This window comes from Parambassis ranga, chromosome 17 (assembly GCF_900634625.1).
Source record: "Parambassis ranga chromosome 17, fParRan2.1, whole genome shotgun sequence".
Taxonomy (NCBI): domain Eukaryota; kingdom Metazoa; phylum Chordata; class Actinopteri; family Ambassidae; genus Parambassis; species Parambassis ranga.
In genome coordinates this window covers 9931223-9958393 of record NC_041037.1, presented here as the reverse complement: position 1 = coordinate 9958393, position 27171 = coordinate 9931223, and the positions used below count along the sequence as shown (strand labels likewise).

Below are 27171 nucleotides of genomic sequence, written 5' to 3'. Positions count from 1 at the left end.
CTGGACCCGAAGACTCAACTAATCAGGTGTTTAGTAAGTATTCATGAATCCTAAGGATAACAACATGCAGAGAAGAGGTTGTTGTATTTACTGCCTCTGAGTGACTGTAGAGAGAAGCTGAAATTTTCTGTACAGCACAAGAATGATGCAGACGTAGGCAGGCCAGTTTCCATAACAACATGAATAAAAAAAAGGTATAAAAGTAATCCAAACAACTCCAGCTAATTTACTGAAGTTTGGGTGCAAGTCTGCTTATCTATTTGTTGTCAAGGAAATGCATAACAAATACATTTGAACATGCAGGACACAGCAGATAAAACTGAATGTTTCCAATAATAAATAACACAGGAAGAAACCAAACACAGGAACACTGACAAACAGCTGTAAGGGCAGGTTTGGGGCAGAAGTCCTATCCCACACTTTCAACCATGTTACATGTCAGAGGTGAGAGCTGTGTGTGCGCTGACATCAGAAGACAGAAAGAACCAATTCATTTTAACATAACAATATTTTGGGAACTAATCTTATTCAAATGTTTAAATTAACATGCCGATTACCTACAGCAGTGGGCAGCAGTGGCTCAGTGGTATAGCAGGGTTGTCCAATAACCAGAAGGTTGGTGGTTCAATCCCAACTTCTCCCTAGTCACTGTTGTGTGTCCTTGGGCAAGGCACTTTACCCGCATAGCCTCCAGTGTACTCACTGGTGTATGGCGCTCTTTGTTGGCTGCCTTAAGCAATTTCCCCATCGTGGGACTAATAAAGGTTTCAAATTTAATTTAATTTAATTTACAGTGAAATGCTTGCAAAAATCATTGAAAAACCCTGACAAACTCGAATGAGCATTAAAGTGTATTGTAGCAACGTCAGCTTCTTGAAGAAGATAAAGATAAGGTGTCTTCAAATTTCCTCTGAAGTGGACAACACTGCAATTACCTCGAGTTCCATCTGAATCTAAAATAAAGCAGCGGCGCTTTTGTCTCCCTCTCTTTCCTGAGCTAACTACTCTTCACAGTAAACCAGGCAGAGACTCATTAAGTACTAAATCATAAAACTGTTCTTTGACTACACCTCTACTGTCTCATTATGCAGTAAGAACTCCAGACAAGTGTTGGAGTGTTCACAGTCATTGCTGCAGAGGGAGAACAAGTGATAGGTTTGAGCTCAGCGTAGCGTGACTGTACTGCAAGCACAAAAGCAGTGATGACTACAGCAGCAGAAAAATGGTGGTTGGTACTGTAGATTAAAAGAGGAAGACATATAAAGTAAAGCATCAATAATACATTACTCTTACATGCGTACTTTCTATCTGTGGAATATGCTATTTTTTCTGTGTTTGGGGTCACGTTGCAGAATGAATTGTGTGTCTTGCTCTCTATTTAGCCCTCTTCTCAGGGGTGACTGACATTTCTCCCACTTTCATATTAGCTGTGTTGCAACTGTGGCAACACAGCATAACCAACTTATTTCCTTAGATATGAGTTATCTGCACAACACAGTGTCTCCCAAGAACAGCTTTAACATTGACAACCAAACCACAGCAGCTGAGGAGTACACTCAATGCAAACAGCCAACAAAACCATATTTTAAATAAGCCCATTAAAAGATACTCTCTGTCAACAACGCTGTTGGAGAGAGATGTAGTGTTGCTGGCGTTTGGCCAATGAGGGAGTGTGTGAACAGAGTCTGCCCTGAGGCAAGCAACATTTACTGGAGGGTGGACGGCTCCAAAAGAAAGCTGGCTCCATTCTGACATCTCAAACGGATGACTGTGCTGGCAGTGTAGCAGTCGCGGCAGCTGTTGTTCAAACACACCCTTTGGTGTCAATGAAGACCTGTGGGGTGGCACAGTGGTAGTACTGAACAGGGTGGAGTGGGAGGCCTGCAGTGACTGACTGACTGACTGACTGACTACTGGCTGACTTTTGCAGGTGTTTTCTACTTCCACCTGCTTGGACTAGACTCCCACAGTGAGTGGAGTAGCAGCCGCTGTAGGAGCTGATGTTGAAGTGACTGGAGTGGGACTGAGTCACCGGTGATGCCGCTTTAATCCAAATTTAACAGCCAGAGGAATTCCCCAACTGTACTATTACAACTGACAGCACACAATAAAAAGAACAAATACTAGCTGTTTCATATCATCATTTGAAGCAGAAACATAATACCTGCCTCACCAGTAATATAATGTCAGCACAAGTTAGCAACTAGCTTTATCTCACAGAGCAGATCTGCCCGCAAAACTTGATGAACCACATCTCTGTGTGAACTTCGGTCCTGTAGTACACTGAAGTCAAATGTCCAGAAGTGCCTATCATTGACTCCTGGTCATCTTACCTTACAATTGCTTCCGCTCACATCATTTACAATATCCCTTCAACTGGCCATAGCCATTAGGCTAAGACTTGAGGTCTGGTTCCCACCACAAGAAGCTTGCATAGCTAATAGCAAATGGATGCTGGATGGTTTTTTATGTAGACACCAGTTGCACTAAACATGTTGGACTGGAGGCAAACAAGACTCACAAGCTATAAGTAGATGGTTAGCATGTAAATATGGACGTTAAATATTGTCTTCTCATTTACATAGGTCTTAATGATATTAGCCCCAATATGTATGTTTACTTTTTGTTGCTTCTGTTGTTGCATGCTAAGCAGTTGCACACAAAGAATGAAGAAGAAAGAAAAAGCATTTATCCATAATTATAACAGAAATAAGACATGAGAAAAACAACCCCAGAATTAAAAATCCAGAAAATATCCCTTCAATCGCAGCACATGCTGTCTGCAAGCGACATCAACATCTGGAGGCAATCAACATCATCTATTCACAAGAACAACACAATGACACATAAATATCACGCAACAGCCCTCCACTTAGAAGGGGGTCAGCAGGTCAAAAAGGGAAACTGTTGAGATTTGACCTAAATTTATATTCCTTTGTAAGCTTTGTGTCATTTTTGTTTAAAAAAAAACACCAAAAGCATGCTTCTTGTGATTATTTGTGCCAAATATGACAAATGGTCCCTACTGTTATTTCACCTACTGTTCCCAAAATTAGGACAACAGACACAGATTTTATGAAAAAACCTGGGCCCGATGAGGCACTAGTCACTGAAGAATAGAGATGTTTGAAGGTAGGCTAAAATTCATAGGCAGAATTTATTGTTGTATTTTAGAACATCTGTCTCTCTTCCCCTGCCTTCTCTGGTTCAAAGAAAAAACTGTTCTATTGTGACAGTATTTCAGTCATATTTGGACAACATAAGAAAGTTAAACTACATCTTTCGTTCAGAAGTCATCAAAGTTATGTGATATGCCTCCAGCAAAACGTCTTTCCCCGCTCCATTCCTTTATTTCTTTACAGCTAGTAGTAATAAAGTATAAATGAATATAACGTAAATAACATAACATAAATGATAACGATGAAATACATAAAATAAATTCTTCAAGGGGGCCTTTTAACAGCTATATGTAAGCTTGATTTCTATGGACAGTAATGACAAACAACATCAAGAGTGCTTTTTCCCAGAGCTAATCCCAAAGAGGCCTGAACAAATCCTGTTGCATCTTGCCACTGGCATCAAAGCTGGAGCTAGTAGCACTACACGTCAAAGCCTGAGACAATATAAATAAAATAAATAAATGAAACCTGCAAAAAATACCTCACAATCACAGCAAACAATCTAAAACTCAGTGCTGTAAGCTGCTGTGTTCGAACCTTAAAATGTCACATTCAATTCAACAGACTCTCTGTAGCGTCCTGACTTGCATGAGTACTGGTTGCTATTATTTGAGAGCTATTTTCGTGGCAGCAGTCTATCCTACAGGCAGAATATGCAGCTTGAAGACTGCTACAGCAGCATCTAGTCACGTGTCCCAAACCAGGTCAGCTACAGCATTAAAGAGTGGGCTGCAGCTCACCCACGTAGGTCTCCTCAGACCCTCCATCCTTACTTAGATTAAACCTATACAGGAAGCACTATTGAACGTAAACTTCAAAAATCAGAGGTGCATTAATGTTTAATATAAATATAGAAGCACAAAATCACAGTTGGGCAGGAACTGATGCCACCTCAGCAGCAGGCACAACACGGCTGCTCCATCACTCTGTTGCACCTTCTGTTTATTGCTCATCGGAGTCTCTCCCTCTCTGTCTCTCCATCTCCCTCCATCTGATCGAGGACTGGATGAGTTCTTGGATTCAAGAAGCTGTGATTGTTGCAACGTGCCCCCAGGCTGTTGTTTTCCATAATTAAGTACTGGAGCAACAATCTGGCTCGTGAAAGCCACAACAGACCATGGCGGCGTTTACACCGCCCTGTGTCCACAAAGAACTACAGTACAGGTCAGAACAAAGTGACCACATACAGGAGTCCCAGGGGTTTTAAGCATTTCACTTTACAACACCATCAACTGCTCTGAACATGCAAGGCAGCCAAACAACCCCCCACTACACGTGAGTAGTTTTGTCTTCTGAACGCTCTGTTGTCTTTTTCCTCTCATCTATTTCTAAATTTGAAACGACATAAAAGCCAAGTCCATTTTTTTTCTTTTTTTTGCCATTTCGGTATAATTGCATCATTTGTAAAGTGGTACATTTATTTCAAGCCCTTGGATATCTCTCTGTACACAATGCTCAGAGGAAAACAACATTTTCCTGGATGTGAGAAAAAAGGAACAAAATGGAAATATGACAGTTAAATGGTCACATCTATGCAATGGAACTGGGTCAACATAAATGTTTACAGAGTTGATGTTTTGAACCAATGGCAGCCCAACAGCGTGGCTTTTATATCACTCAAATATTCATATATTTACTAATATGTGAGACATGTTAGGAGGCTAGTTATATTATTATTAGTGATATATTTAGTTTCCTGTTTCGAGGCCAGAGATTGAACATGTTAAGATTTATTTATCTGAACATCTTGTGGATCAAGTGGAAACTGTATGTACAACTTGTGTAAATAAAATTTCTCTTTGGGATTTAAATAAAAAAAAATTAAAAACATTGATTTTAGAAAAGAGATGGTGGATTAAAAAAAGGAAAAAAGGAAAGAAAACTTTCCTCCTCAAACACCTCTCGCCTGGCAATAGCAGGAAGGGATGCACTGCACTGTCACCTAGTTTCCATGGTAACCTGTTGCTATGGAAACAGGCCCTGGAACAGACTCAGGAGTCGGCTGGTAGAGGATTTTGTTGTGGGAGAGGCAGAGGGTGGTAAGGATAGACGGGCAAGAAGCAGAAACCAGGAGGAGGAGAAGACGGTGAAAAAAAAAAACATGAAGACGTGGAAAAGAAAGAGCTGAAACACTATCCAAGCATTAACACAACGCCCGTCTCACCAGGGTGTTTTTCAGTCTAAATGGCATCTTCTAACCAGAGCTGGTTAGAATATTTGCGTATTAATTATGTTTTTTCGAGATTAAAGTATATAATAATGAATATGATGCTACACTGGAGAAAAGAAGAGAGCAGCTTCATCGATATTCATCTCACTCGTCTGATGGCTGCGGACAGCAAACATTACATAACCGCTGCGATGGCTGGCACCACAGCCAAACACGACGCAAGTTTGAGTTTTACATATTCAGAATGAGAACATTATGACCTATTCTGGTTTGTTTAGGAAGAGTGCTGAGGGTGAGAATTACAATTAGTTTGCATTGATGTTAAAAGTCAGTGCTGCTGGTTTAAAAGAAGGAAGAAACAGATTAGTCTGCATGCATGTATGTATGTCCGGATGCATGTTTTGATGTGGGGGATCAGGTGTCAAATCACAATAGGGGGTTACATAAACAACCTTTTTAACAGCCAATGGTCATTTAACAAACACACAAATACTATGAGTAAGAGAGGAACGGAGTATACAGCATAATTTGTTTGTTACTGAGTAAATAACAAGCCTGCCAGCAGGTAAATTCGAGCCTAACACACTCATTTGCTGATGTACACATAGAAGGCTCTTTCCCAGAAATTACAGACCAACTGAACTACATTTGATTTCCCGTAACATCTCCTTCTGTACACTCCACCCCCTCATCATCTTCATCAAGCCCTTTAATCTTACCCTGGCTGGAGTTGGACTGCAGCCTGCCGGGTCAGTTTTTTTTCCCACTGCTGTCATTAAAGAGCCACAGAGCATGTTGTATACTACAGTCAGTGACAGACAATATGGACAGCAACTGGCAAGTGGCACTATAGGACAGATGGACGCACACATATTCCCATTCAGATTGCCATTTATTAATCGAGTCTGGGTCATAATTGCTTAGACAAACTGCACGTAAAGTGCAGACTTTCTTACACCAACACAGTGATCAAACAGTGCTATAAACAAAGCCAATAGCAACAAACACACATACGCACACACAGAAAATGGAGAGACCACACAACAAGAGCAAATTTGATGACCAAATGCAGCGAGAATAAGAAATGACACAAACTGTGTCATATGATTTGTCACAACTGCCTGAAGCAATCCCTGTTTTCAGTAGGAGAATGGATAAAAGGTTTGCAATGACTTCAGTCTGACAGTACGGAAGGAGGTGATTTAATTAACTGATTGGGATTGTTACACAATTCCACTTCCACTGTGCAATGAGATGCACAACCCACAACCAACACTGAAACTGCATTCAAAAGCTTAAGTAACAGTCCGTATGTCTATCTATCCATATTCATCTTTAAACTTGTGGTATAAGGCCATAAATGTGATGTAATTTTATGAGGTACAAAGGTATGCCTAGAACATGAAGTAACCTTTAGGGTTAATGAGGCCTTGAACATTTAAAGCTTAATAACCCATAACCGTTAACTGCAACTACAGTAAAATTACTATTTTTGTGCTAAGATCTGTGAAACAAAAGACTATTTATACCAGGCTAATGACAGACATCAGGACATTTCTTGGACTTGATTTACATATTTCCTCATCGCACTGATGGCACACACACAAATATGCTTTCCAAATATACTATAATGTGTGTGTCTGAGTGTGTGCGTGTGTGTCACAAGCCTGCTGACAGCTGCTGGCAGCAACTGTGTTGTGGATGCATAAGTCACTGTCACATCGTCACACTTCTGCCAGCATGGGAGGTGTCAGTTAAATAAATGTATAATTATCTGGAGAATGTCATAAGGCAGTCTGTGCTGCTTGACTCAAAAAGAAATAAAGTCAGATCTATGAGTCTTTTCAGTGTAAAGGAAATGCGAGTACACACAGGAACGAACTCTACACAGCTGGAGCCGTGACTGCAGAGCACAGAACTGTGAGACAAAGCATGTTTACTTGTGTATGACAGGGAGCATGATGTTTTGTGTGTTCCTGCAAGTATGTGCATATGTGTGTGTGTGTGTGTGTGTGTGTGTGTGTGTGTGTGTGTGTGTGTGTGTGTGTGTGTGTGTGTGTGTATATGTGTGTGTGTGTGTATTTAGCAGTAGTGGCCAGCTGTTCAGTGGAGGGATCCCTGCACATCTGGCAGCCGAGGGCTGAGAGGGTATCTGTAATGCAGCAGCAGTGATGAGGGGGATGGGAAAAAAAGAAAGAAGGAGATAGATAAGATTAAAGACAAAAAGTGTATCTTTAAAAAATGAGATAAAAATGAACACATTTACACCAAGACACCTGGATGAGTCATGAGTCATGACTAAGGTCCAGATGCTTATCTGCTATTGAGGATGGGATGTGGTGAGCTGACACACTGTCATCTTAAACTGCTTCAGATTACTTAGTGAGTAACAACATAATCAGACATTTAGCCTTGTCTTTCTATAACCACTTCAGTTACATGTGTTCAAGGATGTTGGGGAAACAAGCAGCCCACTACTAATGCAGTGTCTACAGGGTGAGTACTGAAAGGTATGATCACCCATGTTTTGGAAGTGCTCAGAGCTCACCAGTCATTGTTCCAGTAGTTGTAATGTAAATGTATCTGCTGAGCTACAGACTTATTGGTAAGCACCTATTACCGTAGGTTATGCTTTATTGTCTTCATATACCTGTCCTGTAGGAACATTTATTGTTCCTAACTTAAAACAATTCAGGTCATTTACAAATCCACTACAGCTGGCAAACTTCACTGGATCACACAACTGGAGACTTACAATCTCTGTGATAATCCTCTGTTCTTTCAAAAGTCTGCATTCACTTCCAAAAAATTTTGGCCTCTGCTGCTTCAGTGTTCACCAATACTGTGCGTGTACTTAAATAACTTTCTGTTCTTTCTCCTGTCTAATGAGACTACCCCCCCCAAAAAAAAAGATTGAGAAAAAAACCAATGTGTTTGGTTCTGAAAATAAAATCAGGACCAAACACATTGCATAGCTGACAATGGGTGAGTTACGTGATCTGTTTGTACCTGCATGTCTATTTCTGGAAAGAGAGCTGCGCCTCAAGTGTCCAAATCAGTGACCTCTCCCTGCTTCATCTCCTCCTTTAAGTGGCAGATAGCTGTTACCTTAGCTGTCTGTTTTGGTCCATTAGCTCAAAACTGAGGAGGTCATTTTGGTCACTTGAGATGGATCCAGCATAATGCTGTATGGACTTCTGCTAGCTAAGAAAAAGCCATTTTTTATTTTTGTACGTGTGTCTGCTGGACAGACAGATCACAAGGCTCATATCGACCCCCACCAAGATTTAAGTGGACAGTAAAAGTTTCGGCCAGCCATGAGAGAGGAGAGAAAGTGACCCAACTGCAGGCTTGATTGATCTGCTGTGAGGAGGGAGGGAGTTTTCACAGTTGGCTGGGTTCGATCAATCCTGAAAACATCTCCCACACACCCACAGATGCATGCTTCTGCACAACACACAAATGGACACATGCCAGTGCGCAAACAAACACACACCCTCTCTTACATGCTGCCTGCTGCTTATCGTATTCCTCAGATACCAACATACCATACATATGCTGCATTAGAATAAAAACCCAGGTCAGCCATTGACCCTGTTATGTCATGGTATGTTTTCTTTCCATTGGATGAGAGCGCTTCCTGACCGCCCTCTCCATTATGCCTATATACCGTCCACCCTGCGGTAATGGCACTTTGATGAACATAAGCCTGCATGTTTCCTTGTGTACTTGATCTTTAAATGTGCAAGGCATGACGTTCTTTATGTTGTGTAGTTCGATGCAGCCAGATAATGACACAACCTGCAATGACATGGACTAGATATAAGGTAAAATGGACGTGACCTCCTGATTGTTAGACAAACACAAAGCCTTTCATTGAAGCCTACTTCTTTTCACCCTCCTTCTCTTCTCTCTGACTTTGAGAGGCCTTAATGTGAGAAAAGTGCCTATATTGATTCTCCTGCATTCTAACACTCTGTAGTCAAAGAACAAAAGAGAGGGAATGATACAGACGGAGGCAGAAAAGCAGAGGGAAAGTGCATCTGATCGAAGAAGCATTCAGGCACTGCAGGCAAATAAGGAGCACACACTGAATAAACAGTAAATTCAGACATTTTTAGAAGTTAATAGGATGGGCATTAAAACACTCAGTTTGTATGGCATTGCCATGGCAAGGGACAGATCATGCAAAATAACTTTCATTTCCTTGTTGGCAACAGTTTCCAAGATATCTTTCTCTCTTACACACCACACATACACACTATGTTGTAAAGTTTTGTAGTGTACTAATCTTTTAAGACTGTGCTCTACTCCACTTTCTGTTGCTATTGATTTTCCACACATCCACTTTAAATATGGATTCCCCCTACTTTTACTCACTACCAGGTTGTGCTAAAGTGTCGTCAAGGTAAACAAATGCACAGCAACAATTAGCAGAGAAATTAAACTGATAAAGTGATGCGGTGCATTTGCTTCCAGTGCATGAGACCTTCTTTTCAAGTTTCTTGACCACACCTCCGCTGAGCAACACTTCCTCATTATCCTCCTCCTGGTCTCTCTTGCTGTCCCTTGTCTCCAGTCTTCCTCATCCCTCTCTCCTATATTCTCTTATTCCAATTAATGATCTTCCTCCTTTAGGCATCCGTTGTTTCCATAGGAACAGTGCTCGGCAGTCGATACTGGTCGTCTAGGCAACGGTGAGCTGGGAAGGACACTATCTGTGTATGTGTCCGTATGTGTATGATGGCGGTTGCGCATGACACCTTGATTTTGGGCTTGCCCCCTACTCTGGGATATGCAGGGGATATTTATCGCTTTCTGTCAGGTTTCGTGCCTTTGCATACGTTTAAATTAAAGTTTCCTGTCAAAGGAGGAAGCCTTTCATTTAAATTAAACTGCAGGAACTTTGCTCCTCTTCACTTCTGCTACTTCCCCTTTAAATCTGTCAGCATTATTCACATATGTACCTTCTAAACCTCTCTCTGCTTACAGCTTGCACGCTCGCGTTCCAAAGGGAAGCCCGCACAGATTATAATCTCTGTCCTGTAAGTAAATCTTGCACTGCAAATTCTCCTGCAGTATTACTGCAATGAGGTGCACAGATGACACGACACAGAGCACTACTGTACTGAGACGGACACTGTGTGCGTGGCTGAGCTATGTATTAATGCATGAGATGTATGCATTACAGCGTGCAATTACATATGAGATTGATGTTTACCATCTGCCAACCCATGCACATCAGTTATTATATTCATGTATACAGTCTTGTACACTTGAAAAATGGGTTTGTGTGTGTGCATTGGTGTGTGTTTGTGTGTTTGAGGGGATAGAGGGAGGCTCAAAGTAATAAAAAGGAACAGAGCGAGGGGGAGTATCTGGCTCCGGGGGGCTTTCCTACTCCCAGCTGGAACAAACCTTTAACACTGGATTAGCACGAGTATCCACAGATAGACAAAGTGAGCAGAAGGTGGACTTGGTCAGACAGAATAGGGGATAAAACCAGGATAGAAGACTAGGATGAATATGTAGACAGAGAGGAAACAAATGAGAAAATACTTCAACTAACAAATATATATTGCATGATCCCATTACATTTTGAACCATTCTATTCTAATAAAATTTCCATAACTGTACTGACACTAAAACCCTAGCAGCACACTGTCACACAATGTTTCTAATGCTAGACGATGTACATGCATTTGTGATGTTTAATTATGTGTAGTTTGTGTGTGCCGGGCAGGCCATCTGCCAATTCGAGTGACCAAAAGTACGTATGACTGGACATGTGCAGCAAATCACTCCAGAGCTGTGTGAAAATCTCTAGAGAGCCGGGAGGCCTCAACAGTCCATCCCCTACTATACACACACATACACAAACATACACATTCATACACACAAAACACATGTACAGTAGAAGCTGATGCACAAAGACATTTTTGCAACCCATATGGCTGTGTAACGACAAGCAGTGCCACAAGAAACAAACGTGATCGTGGACACATAAATGTAAAATAACGCATACATACACAAATGCACTCACATACACACACAATGACTTTGATCCAATCCTCACATCGCTACACACGCGCGACTAGAATTATAATCACCCACGCTCCCTCTTCCTCACGTGTGCTCCACTGCTCTACTTTCCCTCTGCTGGAACTGGAGAGGAGAGGGCTTGCTGGGCCAGCACCCTTACAGACACTTACACAGGCACACACCAAGAGCAACAAACTGTAGGGGTATTCACAATGCAGAAACACACATAAAAGCATGCATGTTAACGTACACATATGAAAATCATCAAACAAGACTCAAAGATGCACACACACACACACACACACAGTCTGCACACACATTTTCTAATGCATACATAAATTCCAGAGCACAAATGCACACATGCGGAAAAAACGTGGGAGGAAAGAGCTCACACGAGAAGATATGAGCTATACACACACACACACGCAAACAGTGATGTAAATCTATCAACATTAGCATCACTACTACTGTGACTAAAAATTCATCCCATCCCTATATATGCACGTTCAGAGTGAGAGATGAGGGGGAGCCAGATGTCACATGATGCAGAAATACTTGTGCATACAGTAACACACAATAATATACAATTATAGAATATTTTAACACGTTATTATTAACGGACGAACAAAGTCATAGAAAAATTATTAAATCAGGACATCTCTGATAATCAACGTTTATTTGATTTTAAAAATTTTAAAAATAGACTGACGTTACAAATACAAAATGATAACCTATAAAACTATGAATTTCTAGACAACAGATGAACTGACACAAGATACTGTTTACAGTCTGACAAGATGCTTGAGCCACAAAAATGGAGGCAGAGTTAAGAAATAACATCTACAAATGAAAAGTTTACACTCACTAACAGTTTAACTGCTTCAAGATTCAGGAATCAATATTTAAGATTCAATATTTAAGATTTTTCCTGTTCATTAGTGATCATTTACCAAACTGCATGAAAAACCCTGTTTGGGTGCCAACCTGCCAAAAGGATATGACCAGAGGTTCTGCTGATATTGCTCTTCGTGTTACAGTTCACCTAGATGCAACCAAAACTGCCTCACTACAAAGGACACCAGAAAGTCTTGTCCATTTTGCATATTCCTTTGGTGATAACTGTTTACACAGTAATGATTAGAGATGAGACAATTTTTTCATACTACTCAAAGATCAAATTTATGTTGCCAAGAATGTTTGGAAGGTTTATGCTTTGTGCAGGGAAGCATAAAAATCAACAATTGAACTGGCCCAATAATTTGGAATACAACGTAATTTATGATTAAAATGTCAAATGAAGAAGACTCATTTAAAACTCTACTTTTTGTACAAATGTAAATGTACCATTTACACAAATATGGAAGAGATTAAGACAGAAAAGGGAGAGTGTGAAAATAGAGAGAGAGAATAAAGTGGATTGGTGTAATCCACTTAATTCTAGCACAAAAGGTTCAAATAGCAATGAAAACATGCCTGCATCGAAACACAGACACAAACAGGAAGTCACACGCACCAATACACACGGAGTGTCCAGGGTCATCTCAGCATACAAGAAATACAAAAACATTTCATAAACTTGGAGAAATAAGGCTGGAGCTTATGTGTGCTCTAATATGAATGTTCCCCTGTGGGCCAGATTCCCAGCACGCATTCAAGCTTCCTGGTAAACGAGCACACGGAGAACTCTCCACAGCAGGAGCCAAAAACGATCAATCGATGTCAGTGAACCTCTCTCTCTCTCTCTCTCTCTCTCTCTCTACATTAAATCAGCTCAAGATAGTGTGATGACATGAACCTGAGATATGGAGAAAATGTACATTTTATATGTAATCTGTTACTTTGTTTTCTGTAGTCATGAATCTTACATTAGTAAGTGCCAATTTTTTTTTCTAAAAACACTGAATTTTAATGCAAAAGCAACCCCGAAAAAAGCCTGCATTTCCTCAAATGAAGATGATTCTACTTAATCCTTATATAACTCAAAGTTAAAAGAGCATGAATAAACATGGTACAAAAAAATCCATAGAAAACTGAAAACTTGCAGAAGACTGGCAACAGATGGGTACCATCACAGGTTGCTGACCTTCTTTTTCTACTTCCATTTGGCATCGCACAGCCAAGATGGCAATGCTCGGAACTAGCACACTCCATAGAGGTTTTATCTGTGTAGTTAAAAAACAACTGGTGCTGTAATTAAAGAAGGTAAAAAAATCTTTTTCCACTGATACAAAGTGCTTTATTGTAATGACCATGAATGTCCAATTCCGATCCATAGTTCCATGTTTATGATCTAACCTCTGTGGACCATAATTGTGAATACTGATGGAAACTCCACTAATCTAACACAACAATGTACATTTACCTAACAAAGGAAGTCGTAGTAAAGTGGACAAAACATACAGACACAAGTTACATAATCTTTACTGTAGTGCCTGTGAGCAAATAAACTGCAAACTTAAAGGACCATTTTGTAGCCAAGAGAGCCACAGAGAAACTCTCTATTGATATCCATCACTCCAAACCACATAACAACTAAAAATGAGTTGTCTTGAAGTAAACTTATGTCTTTGAAAAAGCCCAAGGACTAGTCTTTACATATTTAAAAAGGACTAAAGGTTAGCAATTAAAAGTGTTAGTCTGAGATGATATCCAATGAAGGAGTCTCCATAGCAACAGCTAGAGTGATTCACAGAGCGTGTCAGGCTGTGAAATAAATTTAACACTTCAGTGCACCACGGCCTCTACTGTGAGATTTTGTTGTTGTGTGAGAAAGTGTGTGTCAGTGTGTGTGTGTGTGTGTGTGTGTGTGTGTGCATGTTGGCAAAAAAAATAAAACTGTTCTCGTTGTTGCACCTATTGTCCCATCATTATACCTGTGTGTCCTTGATAGAGATCAATGATAATTTCTCAGATTTTTGCAGTATCAGGTCATAAGCATTTGGACAGTTATACAGTTTTTGTTCTTCAGCTTGTGTTTCAGCACATTCAATCTGAAATAAAGTAATGACCGCTACACTAAAAGGCCCAGATCTCAGCTTTGATTTGAGTGTCTTTATATCATTTCACAATAAACTGTGGGAAATACGGCACCTAAACATATAAAGACCACCACATTTTAGCCATTCTTCCTCCTCTGTGTGCAGAGCTTCCTGTATCCCCCCTGAATTTGTTTGTGCAGCAACCCTGCTCAGGGAAACGATGCACCGCCTCTCTTCTCTCAGCTAAGCCCTCCTGCAGCTCCATTCCAGTCATGAGGGTGTTTATTGTTTGTCTTTCTGCCCTGTAGACATTTATTCCTGACATTTCAGATATTAACTTCAGATATAATTGCAAGCTGAAAGTGATTTGATATCTTTTTACAGCCTTAGTTAGGGTCATTTACAGAAACGCAGTCATGGTTGATTTCACAAAAATGTTTTATTTGATTTAATTATGATCAGCTGACAGATTCTGATGACCATTCTTACAGTTCCAGACAAGTTATTTAAGGAAGCAACAGAATTAAGTTCTGGAACTTTACAAGCTTACCCTTTTTTTTTACTTTGCCTCTTTTGCATAAATATACTGTAATTCTGTATAGTGTAAATAAAGCTATTTTAAAACTGTGTTTATATTAGCTGCTGTCAATATACATGGAGACCATGGCTTCATTTGTCCATATTCCTTTACTTTTTACCAAAATACGATTTATTTTTGGGGAACACCCCTGTGTTTTAAAATGCTGCACTCTTCCTCCACATCCTCCTTTTCTTTTCTACCTTCGCCCCATCGGTCTCACACTGGTGCACTGCTCATTAGCTTTCTGTCAGTCTTGGTTTCCATCTCCCTTTTTCTCCTTCTTCTTTCTCTTACTTCCCTCCTTTGCTGTCATGCAGTTGCACCTTCCTCTTTCACTTCCCACCCTCCCAGTCTTTGTATGTGATTTCAACAGAAGATTGTTCAGGGATCTCCTTTCTCATCACTCTCTCTTCCATTTTCTTGCTTCTCCCGAGCTGTTCTCACCTTCTTTCTTCTCTTCTTCTCGTCTCTTATCTCTCCCCGCCTGTCCCCCTTTTTTTCCCACTTTGTGAAATAGTTTTCTATAAAAAATGTAAATAAGCTCTGAACTCACGTCCCACATTCCTGCAAAAACACACTCACACATTAATAGGAATCGTGACTGCTGTACCCATACAAGCCACAGTGAGAGAACACTAGCACAGAGGAGTATCCTCTTCTCTGTGGTTACACACACACACACACACAGATGGCATTTGCACATCACTCAAAGTGCAGCAGAAATACAACATGAACACAATCACACATTGCAGCCCCGAGCATCGAGCAGGTGAGAGAAATGAAAGTGGAAATGAGGGGAAAAGTGAGAATCAGATGTGAGAACAGAACAAGTGTGAAGGGAAGCAGGTGATGACGAGTGAGATGGAACTTGACTCTTATTGTAATGCCTTTAAAACTGAGCTGCTTCATGAATTCAGCTTTCTTCCTTTTAAAGGGGAGTCAAATCCTCCCATCTGTTCACCAGCCACACTCACTGATCCTTCGTTAATACTTCCTTCTGTTAGAGGAAAACACCCAGGACACAGTCTTCTTTTTCTGCATGTATGTGTGTGTCTTGCTATTGTCAGATGCTGTCCTTAAAAGCTTGGCCCATACACAAGAGTGCATGCCTTTGTTTACTTCACATGTCAGACTTGTCCCTGTTTAAACTTAAGCGCAAAGATCGAAAATTATTTTAAATACTTCTAATTACACTGTCTGTGAGAAAATGGCGTGACTATATCAGACACAGTAGAACAGGAAGGAGATACCCAGGCCCCTCTGTCTCCTGTAACATCCTCTAGCTGATCCACCTGCGAGATATAGTCCCATCAGCACTGGGCCTCCACCCAGCTGGCTGCACCAGCTGGACCACTACACCTTTTTTAGTACACACAACCTTACTGGCTGCTCCTATTGAGAAGCAAGTCGACCTTAAGCCTCTCCTTCCAGACTTGAGATGACTCATTTCAGGCACTCGTATTTGTCAATATGAGTAATGACAGAATGAACACAATTTTCTGATCAGTCTTGGTGATCCCAATGCTGCCTCACTGTGACACTATTTTACTTACACTCATGGCAAATTGGTGTCAACATTATGCAGGTAATCTCTTGACCCTATCATTTTTAGAGTGATATTTAACAAAAAAGCATTATAGTATTTACATCTGCACATAGTTTTTAAAATTCTGCCGTTGGCATTACATGTATTTAGTCCCCTTTAGCTGCTTCCCTTAAAATAATTCACACATTCTGACCTTTCCTACTGTTACACTCACTCTAATTATATATTCAGCCAGTGTATTATTGATCCTAAACTATATACCTGTAATTGCCAAGTAAGCGTGGAATTATATCTCATTTAGCTGCGTTTCAAAGGCTGCCGTGAGTGCATTATAAGTATCCATGACTCATGAGTTACCAACTTCAGTTAATGATGGTTCTCTTGTCTTAGTATGTCGAGGTCAAGCTTTGCTAATGGCCAAAACATTGTCATTGTCGCATTGACACAGTAGTGGTTAGTGCTGCAGTCAGTAGCTGAAGGGCACTCAAAGTCTTGTCAGTCAAATGACGGGCTGTGTAGATGGAGTGGAAATGTAAAGTGCCACTTTCACTGATTTTGCTGTCAGAAAGTCATTTACAGATAAACTCCTGCCATAGCACGTCATAATAGGTGTGTAGAAACACTGACGGGTACGACTGATTTGTAAAACTTCATCCATTTCGATTCCATTCAATTTTTTCCTACATATGTTTTCTCTATGGAATGAGTGTAATGTACTGTTTGTAGTTGTAGACAAAAACATGTCGTGTCTATTTACTCCTTCAGCATTGCCGTAGCAAGAAGGAGGAGCAGGGACATCCAAATCTCTGTGTCTTTAGCAACTTCCTTCAAATCTCTGAGTACCACCTTGTATTTCAGGCAACAAGATCTTTTCTGACATACCTCTGTAAGTGCTTGGTGAATAAAACAGGCAGTTTGAGGGGAAACCTCCCAAGGCGTCTTCTCCTCCACCATGAGGGCATCCAGTGTGGCCTTCTCAAGGATGACATCAAAAGACGCGTCAGGGAAGGAGAGCTGGCGGATGTCCATCTGGTGCCAAGTCATCCCTGGACAGTTGCTGTACTTGGCACTCATTGCACTGATGCATACTGAGGAGTAATCTATGTTGATGATAGTATGGTAGCCTGCACTGTACATATCACCACTCATGTTGCTGTTTCCACAACCTAAAAGGGAAAAAAGGGAAAAGTGAGACGTCAGGTAAAAGAAAAGGTTTTGAACATGTGATGATTCAAAGGTCCAGTCCATTTTTCTGTATAGTGTCAATAATACAGCATAATGTGATTAAACAGCTACAGCTGCTAACATAACCACACAGACATAAACAGGCATGGCAAGCAGATGTAAACCTCACACTTCAGAGAAGGCATTGGTCATATGACTTGCATTCAGGGGGTGCAGCTTAAATATGCAATGATGCCACGCACTAAAGATCATCACTCGCAACAACGTTTCAACCTGTAGACTGCTGCGAGATGGACAAAAGCCAAGGAAATATAAAGAGGACAAAAGAAAAGAGAAGAGAGCCTCTTGTGTAGCAAGATGAGATGAAAATAATCTACTGAATGCGGCATCTCACCTTTTGGATCAGATGACTCAGATCGTGTAGACGGAGGAGGAGGAGGAGTGGGTGGAGAAGATAGGCAAAAGAAAAGAGGGAGAAAAAAAAAAAAGAGTAGGAGGAGGACTTTGTGGGGGGACATTCTTGATGCACATATTCTGCCTTGGCATGAGGTGAAGATTTTGTGTTTTGGCCTGCAAGACGTAATTTTTTTGTACTTTTTAAACCATGTGTATGTGCACCTCCATTTTTAGTGGGTATGTACAGGAAGAGGGGAGACAATGTGATAGGTGGGGCTGTGACTTCCGGCAGCATGTTGGCATTGACACCTCGGTTGCAAACATGTGGCTGGTGCTTGTTATCACCCTACTGCTTCTACTTATTTCTAGCCTGCACAAACTGCATGCATGTGTATGTGAGTGTCATAGATTGATTTAGTTAACAGCCTCACACAAAGCAACACATTTGTAACCTGTGTGTGTGTGTGTGTGCAGTATATATATATATATATATAGTTACAGCTGGCATTAATTCTAACACAATGAAAGATGGATTTAAAGGAACAATGGGATATAGATTAACTTACAGTATATTTGCACCAGAAAAATGATGAACTCCCATAATCTACATAACCACAAATCAGTGTTCTTGTGTGTGTGATTCAGACATCAAAGTGCTAGAGCTGTGCCATCCCTAAAAAGTTGGCTTTATAACAAGGGGGAAAAAAAATGTGTCTGTGCTGTCTGTCACACTTGAATAGCTGATCACTTTGTTTATAGATGGCTGAAATATGAGAAAATGCCGGACTTGAATTACACAGCCCTACCAGGTTATTTTAGTTATCTTTGATCTCACTCTATCTGTGCCAAAAGCAAGCAGCAGCTTTGGAAAACACACTGCATGAAGGAAAGGAAAAAAAAAACAAACAAAACAAAACAAAAAACAAAAATAAAGTGTGAGTTAATCAAGCAGGAGAAAAGACAGCACAGCCTCTGGGTACATAGGAGGCCATGTTTGGCACTGTCCAGAGTGAGTGAATCACTGCTGCTTGCCCCTCTCAAATCCCCAGGAACGCCACACATTGTTTCCAAAGGGTTCTCCCCGTAGACATAGCTGTACGGGTGTTTGTGTGTGTGCACGCTCTTTTTCCATGCCTTCGGCTCTGAGAAAGGGGTGTCACATGACAGCTCATTCCTGGAGGTTGTCACGACAATTATAGTCACCAGGCTGTCATCAAGAACACTACTCTCGTTTTGGGTTTGGGAAATCAGCTGGTGGCCCCCGCAACCTCTGACCTTTAAACAAACACACACTCATCTGCCGGCGCACACAGAAGTGATCTGAGGATGTGCGTGCGTTTGTGTGTGTCAAAGGATCAGATTTAGATTAGATTAGATTTGCATTAGGGTAAGATAGAGCATGTATTATGAGTGCACCACGTACAGTTTGTACTATGTGTGTGTATGTGACAAAGGTTTATTCAGGATACCAGGTCAGGCTGGAGCCTGAAGTCTGTTTTTCCTCCAGCTAGAGGCAAGGAAGCAAAAAAACCTCCCGATAGCCAGCGAGCACATCCTAACTGGATTATTCAGAGGGGCAGATACGGAGACTAAAGTTAGAGGTGTCATATCACCTCATTCTTCAGGCTGGGTGTGTGCATGTGTGTGTGTTTGTGTGATGGAAAATTTGTGTCCTGGTCTTAAAAAGTTTCATACCACTCATAACAATTTTGCAAAAACAAACTGTGGCAAACATCAGTCATGTGTTTGTGACATGTGTAAACAGTTTGTTAGTTCAAGTGTTTGTTTGCCTCCATGTTCATTTATACAGGAAGTTCTGCGCAAACATTTTTTTTAAAACAGGACAAGAAAAATTTCCCGCTGCTAGTGCAGAGAAGAATGTTGGCCAAACATGGAGGTGGTTGCTTCCTGCACACTCAGAGATGCTCTGTCCAACAATGGTATCAGGTTGCCTGTCTGACCTGACAAACCCTTTGATATTCAAGAAAGAGATTTAACATGTGACTCTCACAGCTGTGGAGAAACACCACAGGAAAGGAAACCTCTGAGGTAATCCACTGGAATAACACAGCATCCCTCTGCTGCTTGTACACGGCTGGTTTACCAAACATGTAGAAATAGGCCACACAAGGCACAGCTGAAAAAAAAAAACTTTGCTCCTTGAAGGGCTAAGCTTCTTCACTCAAACTCAAGCCCATGTCAAAAAAAGAAATGATGATAGTGCAAATAGCAGAACTCCCTACACAAGTATCAGAGTCTTAAGTGTAAATAACACCTGCTAATATTTCTGTGATTTTTTCCACAAGGAATAACCCCATTCATCACTTTGCTCCAGTAAATCATCAAGCTGGCAGTCGACATGGGTACTCACCACATTTATAGCACAAGCATATGGGGTACTGTTACAGGAGAGTGCGCACCTGTGAACATAAACTGTACCTAAATATTGCAAAGTGCTGATTTATAAGAATATTTAATACTTATATACAACATGTGTTTAAAATAACAAGCCTAATTTACAGCAGAATACAGCAAATGCCTGCTAAGGATGTGGTTATTTTTATAATAATATAATTAGACCATCTGGTTGACTCTTACACAAAATGAACAGTTGGACATTTGACCTTTGGTTGTAGGACGACTACCCTCCACATAAACAGCAACTCTCCAGAGTCCATCTATGGTCTGGAGGGGTGGTGGGTGGGGAACCCCTGCGAGTGAGCCATCGGTGTGAAATATCAAAGTTGCTATCTCTGAGGTGAGCCGAGCACAGCAGTGGAAACTCCATGATGTCAGAGGCATGCATGGTATTCATTCTCATCCCAGATTGGTTTAGACACATTATGGATGGGGGCCGCCAGTGCTGATGAAAGGTGGTGTCCACATGCACTCTGGCAACAACGCTGAGTTCCACCACCCATGCTCTGGGCTAGCCCGGGGTAAGCTGAAGCCACGATGACACTTCACACAGTTCAGGTCAGCTACAACTACTGTAAATGTCAACAAATAAAAGGTACACGTGAAGACACTGTTTTCTATGTGATTGTGGGTATACATATAATCACGTGGCTGCCTGAATACACTGCATAATCTGTCAAAAAATAAAGTCAGACACATAAAATTAAGCTAGCCTGACCTTAATAGGGTAATGTTTCATCGGGTGCACAGATGTTGAACTTATTCTTATGCAGTTTAGTGCACAATTAGCTTTCACTGAGTGGTTGTGTCAGGTCACAAGAAGCCTGCACGTGTGACTGTGTTTGTGTGTGTTTGCACTGTGACAATAATTAAATCAGACAGTGTCACATGGGACCTTGTTTAATCCAATTATCTCCTGTTAGCTTCCCTATAAGTTTGTGTCCACTGTTATCTAATTCATTAATCATAAGTGTTAAAACTGATATGACAAGCATTTTTGACACACTCACACAAATGCACGTTTACAAGTCCACTATGCATTCTTCAAACTAAGGCAGATCTTTCATTGCAAGTCCAGGTACTGTAGAATATATTCATCAGCTCTCTCAAAAAATGCCACTGTATGCAGGTATCAAAAAAGGTGGTGTCCCATTGAGCTAAGATACATGTTGCAAGCCATCTTTGGCCCCATTCACACTGGAGAAAGTCATTCCAGCTAGAGTAGGATTGAGCCCAGACAGCCTTTAAGCTGGATGCGTTGAGACCTATTTTCAAATCTGGCTAGCACACAGTTGTGTCCGCACTCAATCCGGCTTCATCCAGTGTGTTTGCTGTTCTCCAAACCACTAGGTGACGCCTCGTAATATGGCTAATAATGTGGCTAGCCGGATTCGCTAGCCACATTTGCGCTCACACCTGAGCCACATTTGAGCCAATCCTGCTAGATCCACCTCTCGAGGGTGGATCTAGCCGGCTTGAAATCAAACTGGATTCAGCCGGATTGGAGGTGTTCACACTCGGAAAAAAACACATCTGGATTGATCTGGATGTGGCCAAATCCTGCTTAAGCCACATTTTTTTCCCCAGTGTGAACGGGGCCTTTGATTTCAAGCCGGCTAGATCCACCCTGGAGAGGTGGATCTAGCCGGCTTGGCTCAAATGTGGCTCAAATGTGGCTCAGGTGTGAATGCAAATGTGGCTAGCGAATCCGGCTAGCCACATTATTAGCCATATTACGAGGCGCCACCTAGTGGTTTGGAGAACAGCAAACACGCTGGATGAAGCCGGATTGAGTGCGGACACAACTGTGTGCTAGCCAGATTTGAAAATAGGTCTCAACGCATCCAGCTTAAAGGCTGTCTGGGCTCAATCCTACTCTAGCTGGAATGACTTTCTCCAGTGTGAACGGGGCCTATGTCTTATAGTAAAAATTAGGTTGCTCTTCAGACACCACTCAGACACATGTAACACTTCCTCCCAAAAGGCTGCCTCTGTTATCCGAAATCAGGTCAACATGTCATCAGTGAACTTGACAACAGTGTCTGTGGGGTAAATTGGGCTGCAGTTGTATAAAAACAGCAAAGAGGATAGGGCTCAGCATGTAGCCCTGTGGGGATCTTGTGTTCAGGATGGATTAGGAAGTGGATCTAATCCAAACCTTAGTTTAAAAAATAATTCCATACAATAAATAGATGTAGTTGTATTGCTTGTGCATGTGTAAAACAGATTGTAAAAAAGATTTTTCGATCATTCTTCCAGAAGCGCATTTGTGAGGTGTGATTTGTGTTCTATTGAGTTGAGGTCAGGACTCTGTGCAGCCCAGTCAAGTTCTTCCACTCCAAACTCGCTCATCCATGTCTTAATGGACCTTGCTTTGTCATGTTGGAACAGGAAGGGGCAATCCCCAAACTGTTCCCACAAAATGTCATTCTGACTGAGCATTCTGAGATCCTTTCATTGGAACTAAGGTGCCCACACCATAATCCCCCCTCCACCAAACTTCCCATCTGGCACAATGCAGTCAGACAAGTACCATTCTCCTGGCAACCATCAAACCCAGACTCGACCATTAGATTGCCAGATGGAAAAGCGTGATTTTGTCACTTGCGTCTTCACTGCTTCAGAGTTCAGTGGTGGTGTGCTTTACCCCATTGCATCCAACACTTTGCATTGCACTTGGTGATGTATGGCTTAGATGCTGCTGCTCGGCCATGGAAACCCATTCCATGAAACTCTCTATGAACTAGGGGTGTGCGATTTGACGATAAATGATCATGAAGGATTTGAACGTATCGGCGATCTACCAGAACGGACAGATCGTTTTATCGTCCATAGAGCACCTTCTATTAATTGCAGTTCTATGTTCGCGCAGACGCATGAGTTTTTTCACTCGCCCAACTCTCAGTGCGCTTAATGTGAACACGACCAACCAATGACAGCCTCCCTGTTAGGAAGCTATGACTGAAAACGAAAAGAGAACAGAGCAACTGGTCCCTAAAACGAACTCCACCTTTATGTTCGGTGCTGTTTCTGCCGGCAGCAGCGACGCGTCTTCTAAGCCTGTGTGTGCGCGCGACGTGTGTCACAGTGGAAGGGCCTCGTGTATATGAATGTATTATAATGCTACGAGCGCGTACGCGCCCACCTCTCTGAACATTATCAACGTTATATTCAGGTTCGCTGCTGTTGTGCCGTCAGCAGCTCTTCTACACCTGTGTGTGTGTGTCAGATGCAGACAGAGGCAACAGCTAATGACGTCACCAAAACAATAACGCAGGCATTTGATGAAGAGGCTCCATATGAGGACTCTAGTAAACGGTGGACAGAGGTGACAGCAGCAGCTCCGTTTGTCCTTAGAGTTCCAAGTTTGATAATTTGTTCTAAATCACATTGAACTTTAAGAGTTACTTAAGTCTCCATACTGTATTTATTGTTTAACCTTAGGAGGCACACTTCAGTCTGTTTAAATGACTGTTGAATAATACTTTACAGAACTACATTAGTCTTCTTTTTAACCTAATTTTGTTCTGTAATTGTTATTTAAATTTTAATGTTTATTGAAAACTAATACTGACTGCACGTTATCAGAGTTGTTGTTTGCCTTTAAAATCTACTGACAGTTTTTGAAAAGTGACAGAGTAGGCTACCTGACGTCATTTACACAGAAACATGCAAATTAGTGTCAATGTAAAAACAAATCGTGATAAAATCGAGATCGTGATTTTATCATTAAAGAATCGTGATATAAAATTTTTGCCATATCGCCCACCCCTACTATGAACTGATCTTGAGCTAATCTGAAGGCCACATGAAGTTTGGATTTTTTCTAATGATGCACTTTTCATATGTTATGCTGACTAACCTTATACTATGTCTGCAGGCTGTGCACTGTGATCTGCGACAGAGCAGTGATAGCCTGCTGCTGTTACTGTTCTCTCTATCAGAGACAAGTCATTTGGAAGGAGGGGAAGTGTATGTGGGCTAAATAAGACAATAGCAGAGGAGACAGGGAACACAAAAACATTTTAAATCTGGTGACACCAAAAAGGACAGAATAAAGTGGACAGTAGCATGCCAAATGCTAGTCGACTATAGCAAAATGTGAGAGAAAGTCAAAGATGGAAAAACAGGAGAGGCTGGATAAAGGAGAGAAAAGAGATGCACCCAGCCTCGTCTCCATGGAGCTGGGAGTCTTCAGCCTGATATAACCCAAGGAGTCAGTTTCTTGAATCACACTGTGAACTGGTACGACACCAGCTGACATATGTAAAAGGTGAAAGAAGAAGGGATATCTAAAAACACAAATGTCTACATGCTTCAGCATGTGCTTCTCTCTGACAACATCTCTGCATCTACACCAGATTTAGATATTGTTGAAATGTTTTTTTTTTCCCCGAGTTGTTTCAGATGCCACAGAGAAGTTGCATCAGCAGCAAGGCCAGATGAAAATTCTCTCAAAAGCTCGGCTCTTCCGGCAAGTTCTCCTCGCACGTCTCTTCCTCGCTCCACTCACAAAAGCAACATCAGTTATGTAACCGGGTATACGAGATAATTAGTGACTGAATAATTAAGAGTGTGCCCGTGACAGTGTGACTGTTTGATGGAGTGTGAGCCTGTGTGTGTGCGCGTGTGTGTGTGAGGACTTTTGGAAGGACTCCATTATATGAATCTGCCTCTCTGTTGTGGCACCGAGCCTAAAGCCTCTCTCTGATCCAAAACACCAACAGGCACCAGAAACGGGAGCTTAGTAAATGGCAACAAGAGGAGAGAGCCATCTTTTCTCTCTTTTTTTTGCCAGGACTAACAGTTATTGAGAGCCACCCACTTCCCTCATTATATTACTATTTATGCCTTATAGCCAGAATCAAACAATCAAGCATTTGCTGCATATTTTTCTTTTGAAAAGTGAAAGCCTGAGTGTTTTACACTTCACCCTCTGCACAGAGAAAAACACTCATGTGTGGAAGCTGCAGCACTACAGCCTGCATTTAAAACTCTCTCTGTCCTTCGCAGGGTCAAACAACAACCCAAAAAAACACAAAACCACAGTACTGCAGTGAAAAGTCTGGACATCAGGAGCGATGGAGAGGGCACTAACGTGAAGGGTGGGCAGATGTCAGACAAAGTGGGCGAGATGACAGCGATCGGGGTCACTAAAAGAGAGTGAAGAAGTGAGACAGAGAAAGAGAACATGTGCTAGAGAGTCCAAATGACGCAATGTAATTTGCCCTTGCTGTGTAATTGAAGAACTAGTGGGGGCACACACAGCATGAGTCAGGTGTATCACTGCAGATCAAGTCCTTGTACAAGATGATATTGTTACTTGTTATACTTCCAGAAACAACAACAAACAATCCTCCATTTAAGTCATGGTGCCATGCTGCCAGTAGATCAGTAACTGTGATGACAACTATTCAAACAGCATGTCTAGAAGCTATTGTGTCCGTTTCTCACTCGCCATCAGTTTTTATCCCACATAAAACTCTTATTACATCCGTCAACTCCCCACACATCATATCAAAGTACACTCATCAACATATCATGACAGCCTGCCTCTTTTCCACTGGGAAACACCGGCAGGATATTCACTCTTGTTGATTTGTTTTGTTGATTATGGTAGCTGAAATAAAATCATAATTTTCAACATTAATCAGCCCTGACAATGTTCGCTTAGCCAGATTTAATATGTAAAAGATTCTGAAAGTGTTCGTGACAACTGAAAATATACTTCATGGCTGCTCAAAAAGTCTTTACAGAAATGAACCAAGAAAAAAATCCAAAATGAATCCAAACAATGAGCGACGAATTATGGCTGTCAGCAACAATGAGCTCAGAAACACAGGCTGGAAAGAGCTGTCAGAGGATATGAAAGATGAATGAAAACTAATTCCTCATCATCAGCAGCCTCAGGTAAATCCTGCAGATCTGCAAATATGACAGAATTTCTGTGGTCTGAACTAAAGCCTATCACCCAGCTGCACAAGCTATACAGACACCAAGACACCAAGACAACAGACAACAATGCTACCAAGAAGTGGAAGTGAAAATTATTATTATTAAAATTAACATTGCTTTTACTCATTTTAATTCTCTGAAAAAAAAAACATTTAAAATTGTTACTATTTTTGACAGTTGACAGATGAAGATGGGCGCATGACTGGAAAAATAAGAACTACTAAATATAATTAAAGATGTAATTTTAATGGCAAATCATTTAGCTTTGTTGCATGGAGGAGGGCTAATGGAACCAAAATTAAGCCAATTGAATTACTTCAGTCATTAATTAAAATAAGGTCCCAAATTTGCCAATATCATATAAAACTGAAAAAGAATTTGACAGTGAATCCATGCACTGCATGCTAAAAAGTGCAATTTTTCGTTCAGTATGCATCATCAAAAAGAATTCACAGGCAACTTTTATCCTGTGCACCAATTACGGTGAATTTCATGCACATCTGAGCCTTGAAAATGTTCATGAGTCACTTAACATTGTCTATTAAAGAAATGAATGGTGGTGGGCAGTTGAGTGGACTGTCTGCAACTTAATGCATTGTAAGTATGTTTTTTTGTGGCCGTGTGTGTGTGTAGCTTAATTAAGGGTCTCTTACCACAGTCTGGTTAAACAGCAGACATTAAACACATTAACAAGGTAGATAACATACCACACCTGTCATGGA

The 27171-nt window shown here is 41.2% G+C and overlaps 1 protein-coding gene across 1 annotated transcript in view; it reads right to left on the bottom strand.

The window, feature by feature from the left end:
• ece2a (endothelin converting enzyme 2a) overlaps positions 1 to 27171 on the bottom strand; it is a 58020-nt gene that overhangs the window by 9740 nt on the left and 21109 nt on the right. The window contains exon 3 of the mRNA XM_028427682.1: positions 17378 to 17661. Coding sequence (XP_028283483.1) covers positions 17378 to 17661 — 284 coding nt within the window. The remainder of the gene's footprint in view (positions 1 to 17377; positions 17662 to 27171) is intronic.